Source organism: Hipposideros armiger, unplaced genomic scaffold (genome assembly GCF_001890085.2).
Source record: "Hipposideros armiger isolate ML-2016 unplaced genomic scaffold, ASM189008v1 scaffold_67, whole genome shotgun sequence".
NCBI classification, from domain to species: domain Eukaryota; kingdom Metazoa; phylum Chordata; class Mammalia; order Chiroptera; family Hipposideridae; genus Hipposideros; species Hipposideros armiger.
This window is the reverse complement of record NW_017731417.1, coordinates 3,559,448-3,565,447: the sequence shown is the minus strand read 5'-3', so window position 1 is coordinate 3,565,447 and position 6,000 is coordinate 3,559,448. Positions and strand designations below refer to the sequence as shown.

General features: G+C 36.5%; 1 protein-coding gene across 4 annotated transcripts in view; it reads left to right on the top strand.

Moving 5' to 3' along the window:
* Positions 1-6,000, top strand: part of RPS6KA5 (ribosomal protein S6 kinase A5) — a 178,943-nt gene that overhangs the window by 129,933 nt on the left and 43,010 nt on the right. For all 4 annotated transcript variants that reach the window (XM_019642359.1, XM_019642360.1, XM_019642362.1 and 1 more), the window contains 2 exons: positions 760-843; positions 3,212-3,315. In XM_019642359.1, the coding sequence (XP_019497904.1) occupies positions 760-843; positions 3,212-3,315 (188 nt within the window). The remainder of the gene's footprint in view (positions 1-759; positions 844-3,211; positions 3,316-6,000) is intronic.

Here is a 6,000-nt window from a genome sequence, read left to right as displayed (position 1 = left end):
GGGCCAGTGAAGCAACATCCTCCACAACTAGATTGAAGAACAAAAAACGACAGCAACTTGTCTGTTCCCCTTTCCCCAATTCCCCAGCACTGTTCGCATCCCCCCAATACCCCAATAAAAAAAAATCTTTAAAAAAAAAAGACAGTTTTGCTCATCATCTCTAAACATACCATTAGCAGTGCCAAACCTAGACAAGCTAGTAAGGTAGGAACAAAATGTTTTCATTTTTGGGTTCCCTATTCCCTTTCTTAGCTTTTGGTCTTTCTACCCACTCCGAGTTTCCTAATACTTTCCCAATTGTGCCCATCTGGAAATAAAGTATTCTATACTAATTATACCATACTATACTATATTATAAAGTATTCGACAGCCCATGTTACCCTACTACGACTATTTGCATTCTTACAAAAAAGAATGGTTAAAGAAACCAATAATTGAAATATACACATATACAGAAATGAAGAGTAAATGAGCGGACTCATGAGTGAATGCGTGGTTGAGTGAGTGATGGTAGGGCTTCAGACCTGGGAAGTCTCTCTGACAGGATACTGACCCAGAACTTATACTTTGTACACATAAGTGATGGCCTATCCTGGTGAGAAGAAGGTCTGTCAAGTAGACCCTACCACTACTTTGCTTTGTTGTGTGCAGTAATCTGAACCACTTGAGATTATGAAAAATAAGAAAGCGTGAACTTTCTTATTTTGTCACTTGTCATACTACCTTGAAATCTTATCCCTTTGTGTTTGTTTGTTTAAGGCTGAAAGAGCATATTCCTTTTGTGGGACTATTGAATACATGGCACCAGATATTGTCAGAGGGGGAGATTCGGGACATGACAAGGTATGTTCTATTTTTGACACTTTTTTATATATCTCTATAAAATGTATAATAAGAATCCTAGTTAATAACGTAGGTACAGCCTCTTTCTGGTGTTGTCTTACCTTCATTGCTTTCTTTCCTTTGCTTTGTATACATGAACATATTATGATATCTAGTGTTTTGGAGGAAAGAGATAATAGAAAGGGTAGGATGTTCCCGATTTCCCTTTTTTCAGGTTTTATTGGTGAGGATAATTTTTTTCTTTTATAAAATAACACTCTGTTAAAGGAAACCTCAGAATCAACCAACTCTTCAAATAATTATTTCTGATATTTCCATTAAAAGAGTCTGTATCTTGAGCAAAGCAGCAGTTGTAACTATTTAAACCAAAAATAATTCTTCTTCTGTTGCGTGGGACCTGCGTTTGTGGGACACAGCTGAGCCACAAGACAGCACAGAGGTGTCACTGAATGCATAAACCCTACATTGTTCCTGCCTGAGTCGTGCCGAATGATTTGGACAGTGCTTACTGATTTTTGTTGGAAAAACATACAGAAACATATAGTTGACTGTTTCACCTTTAGTTCATATTTGCTTTCTAAGAGATCATTGAAAAGGAATGTCTTAAATTTTCTTATCCCCAATTTCTACTTTTAACTTCGCGGAGACACTGGAGACTTTATTGATTATCTCTTCAACAGAAATAACCATTGTAACAATCAATCCTTGGAGGAAAAAAAAAATCCTTTCTTAAGCATTCAAGATAGTCTGCGTTTGTTTTCCTAAGCCCTCTAAAGAGCTTAGTTTTTTTCTCCTTTATATGTGCAAACCGAAGACTGTAAAAGAGGCTTCTAAGTAATTATGTTCTAAAATCTAGGTCACGTGTTTTTTTTCTTCCTGTATTAAGGGTACAGATTTGTTCAGTTCTTTTGCTTTATTAATAACTTTCTCCAAATAAGCAATTCTGACTATTTTTTTGCTCCTCATCTTCCCCTCTCCCTCATCCCCTTTTAAAATCCCATATATACAGTCCAGACATCTTAAGTGTGGAGAACATTTGCTCATGACTAATCATATGGTTAAAGCTCCTGCATCAGGTTTGCATGACTAGGAATCTGGTTGCAGAGCTGTATCAACTTAAGAGCATGGTTTCAAATCCAATAGCAAAGCATTCTGGGGAATGCTTTGTATAACTGCTTGTATAAATAAAATAATTGAATTGCAGGTTTAGTTGGCCTCAAGGTATTCTTTGAAACTATTGGGGAATTTGGTAGGAATTTATAACTGTTAAAATGTGAAAATTACCGTTTATGACCTAATGGAACCAAGTTTTAGAAAGAAAACCTTACATGACTCCTAGGATTTCTGCAGAGCTGAGGTTCAGAATACAGCCAGTCAGTGGGAGTTCATGGACCACCTTGAGGCCTTTCAGTTAATTAAATGACATAATGTTTGCAGAGTGCTTATCACTGTGCCCGTCTCTGCCCTCTTCTTTTGTGATTTCAATATGCCCGATCCTGTTTATATGTCATTGTTAAGTGTTTTCTTGAAAATAGCTCAGGGCTCATAAATTTTGCATCATTTCTTTGAAACCTGAGCCCTGAAATTGGGAAGCAGAGATTTTAAAATTTTAGCATCCAGTTAATATCTCATTGGTGTAAGCTTGTATATTCAACCATTATTGAAATCTTGATTTGCCTAATTATAAAAGATGTAATTTTCAACATATTGAGATTCTTTAAATTATATATAATTGCTATGTTCTCGGTTCAGGTAATTGCATTTATAAATTAGTTTGCAATTTAGATCACATTTTATTTTATTTTAAATCTCATCATGCTCCCCACAAATGAAGACTCTTAGATTTATGTGACAAGCTTTATAAGAGGAATTGATTTAGGTGGTTATGAAAAAATAGCATATTTAGATGGAATCTTTTATTTTTGTTCTTTGACTTTAAAGAATTTTATAATATTCATTGGAGCTGGATAATTAATAAAAATGCTAATTGATACTTATTTTCCTCTATCATAAGTCCAAAGATTTCGCCTACTTAAAATTTTTAAAATTTATTTTAAATTAAAAAATTTTTAATTAATCAAAGTAAAACCATTATTAGTGTAGGAAATAATTAAAACAGTTTTAGCTCCTTGATTGATGGGCTGAATGTTTCAATTCTATGTTTAAATTATGTTCTGAGGATACCTAGATAGTTGTTCTCTACATGTCTTTCTTGCATGTGCTAATTTAATACTCTTTGCACAGAAAGCTATGTAAAACATATTTTTCTTAAAATATTTTTCAAATATATAGCTTTACTTTGTTCATTTTTTTTCTTATGAAATTTATATTAGTTCATACTCTATCAAATGAAATTGTTGTTTTGCAGGCAGTTGACTGGTGGAGTTTAGGTGTTCTAATGTATGAATTACTAACTGGAGCGTCTCCTTTCACTGTTGATGGAGAGAAAAATTCCCAAGCTGAAATATCTAGGTAAGACTTAACAAAATAAAATAAATATATTGTTACATCAAAGGAACTGATCACATTTCTGCAATTAGACTGATGGAAAAAAATAATTTTTTAAATGGCAATAGACAAAATTATGTGCGAGTGGTTAACTTCCATTTATACTCTTGTAGGATATAGATATATAACTTTTCTATTTCTTTTTATTTTTTTTATTTTTATTTTATTTTAGCTGAGCCATCCTTCCACATGTTGGCAGCTCAGTGGCAGCTGAGCTCGGGCCGGGCATCGAACCGCTAGTTGCTCAGAGCTCGAACTCTTGAGAAAGCTCTTAACCAACTGAGCCACTCGGCCAGCCCCACTTTTATATTTCTTTATGTTATACGTGCCCAGTTAGAGCTTAAGTTTCATAGGGAGAGTGTCATAATTGCTGTGTGTTCTAAAGTGAGCGTATTGTTTTAACCATTAAGTACATAGTAGATTGAGAAGTTTGTTTGATGGACACTTCCTTCCCACTATATACACACTTTGTGACTTTAACATAAATAAACAGTAGTGATACTTTTCAACTCATGGATACAGGCTCAATAGAAAGAAACACCATAAAATCACCCTCTTCCAGGTTATAATAGCATTATTCTATTCCTTTCCTGTCACAATTGCAGTGTTGCATTTTTTTTTCTAATTATTTGACTAATGTCTGTCCCAGTAGATTGTAAGCTGTGTGAGAGCAAGGGGCATGTCGGGCTTTGACCCTCAGCATTGTATGCAGGAGAGAGAGAGAGAGAGAGAGACAGAGACAGAGACAGAGACAGAGAGAGAGGCACCCCTCAAGTACCCAGTTAAGAACTGATAATCACATTGTGAGGAAACTACTTGGTGTAAGATGTTATTTCTCCCCAAGTGGTTCTATAGATTCAGCACAATCACAATCCCAGGCATTTCTTTTTTTTTTTTTCTGGAAATTGATAACCTGGGTCTAAAATTCATATAGAAATACAGAGGGCCTATAATAGCCAAATCACCTTTGAAAAACTATGCCAAAGATGATTTTAAGACTTATAAGCTACAGTAATTAAGACACTGTGTTTGTATCAAGATAGACAAACCATCAATGAGCTAAAATAGAGAGGTCAGAAACAGAACCACACAGATATAGGCAACTGCTTTTTTTTTTAATTACAAGGCATGAAGTCACTTTGGTGGAAAAACGATAGTCTTTTCAACAAATAACGCTGGAACCATTGGCTATCATGTGGGGGTAAAAATGAACTTCTATAAATACTTAGCAGCATATAGAAAAATTAAAAGCAGATCATAGACCTAAATGTAAAACCTAAAACTATAAAAATTTCCAGAAGAAAGCATAATGGGAAATCTTTGTGACCTTGGGTTAGGTAAAGATTTCTTAGAGTTGACATAAAAAGTGCAGTCCATAAAAGAAAGCATTGATAAATTGAAATGCATCAAAATTTCGCTCTTCAAAAGAAACTGTTTAGTGAATGTAAAGACAAGCCACAGACTGGGACAAAATTATAAATCATATTTGATAAAGGACTGGTATCTAGACTTATATAAAGAACTCTCAAAACTCAAGGGGAAAAAACCCCTGCATTTTTAAAAATGGGCAAAAAATTTGGACAGTTCACCAAAGAAGATCTGTGTGTGGCAAATAAGCACATGAAAAGATGACCAACATCATTAATCTTTAGGGAAATGCAAATTAAACAACAATGAGATGTCACCATATACTCGCTAGAATGGCTAAAAATAGACTGAGTATATTAGGGTTCTCCAGAGAAACAGAACCAATAGGAAATATATATGGAGATTTATTATAAGGAATATACGTTTATTATGAGGAATTATAAAGAATCAGCTCACATGATTATGGAGGCTGAGAAGTCCCGCCATCTGCAAGATGGAGAACCCAGGAAAGCCAGTGGTTCCAAAGGCCTGAGAACGAGAGGCGCCAGTGGCGGGCCTGTGCAGAGCCTCCTCTTCTGGGCATCGGGCCTCTTTTTTGGTTGTAGGAGGGGTCAGATGCAACAATTTATCCTTCACCTTAGAAGAGATATTCTGACATTGCCCCACACCGCAGGATCCCCAGAAATCACTAACATAGAAGGCCCCTGAATTTTCGTCAGATTTATTTTCCACCCTCTGACACACAAATGTCTTACCAATAAGTCTAGAGTAGTTGCTGCATCTTGCTCACTAGGTCCAGTCAGCATAAGGTCATCAGTACAGTGGACCAGTGTGATATCTTACAGAAGCACAGGTGATCAAGATCCTTGTGAACTAAATTATGGCGTAGGGCTGGAGAGTTGATACACCCCCGGGGTAGGACAACTAAAAGCCGCTCCTTTTGGCGGGACTTCTGTCAGGGATGGAGAAACAGGCACCTGCCACAGCTGCATACCAGGTACCAGGGATGTGTTCATCTGCTCGAGCAATGAAACCGCATCTGGAACAGCAGCTGCAATTAGAGTCACCACCTGGTTGCAACTTCCGATGAGCCTCTGTCACTCTCCAAGATCCATCTGTCTTCCGCACAGGCCAAGGAGGCGAATCGAAGGGGAATGTGGTGGGAATCACCACCCGAAAGCTTTCATGTCTTCAATGGTGGCACTCATCTCAGCAGCACCCCCTGAAATGCAGTATTGCTTTTGGGTTACTGTTTTTCTAGGTAGAAGCAGTTCTGAAAGC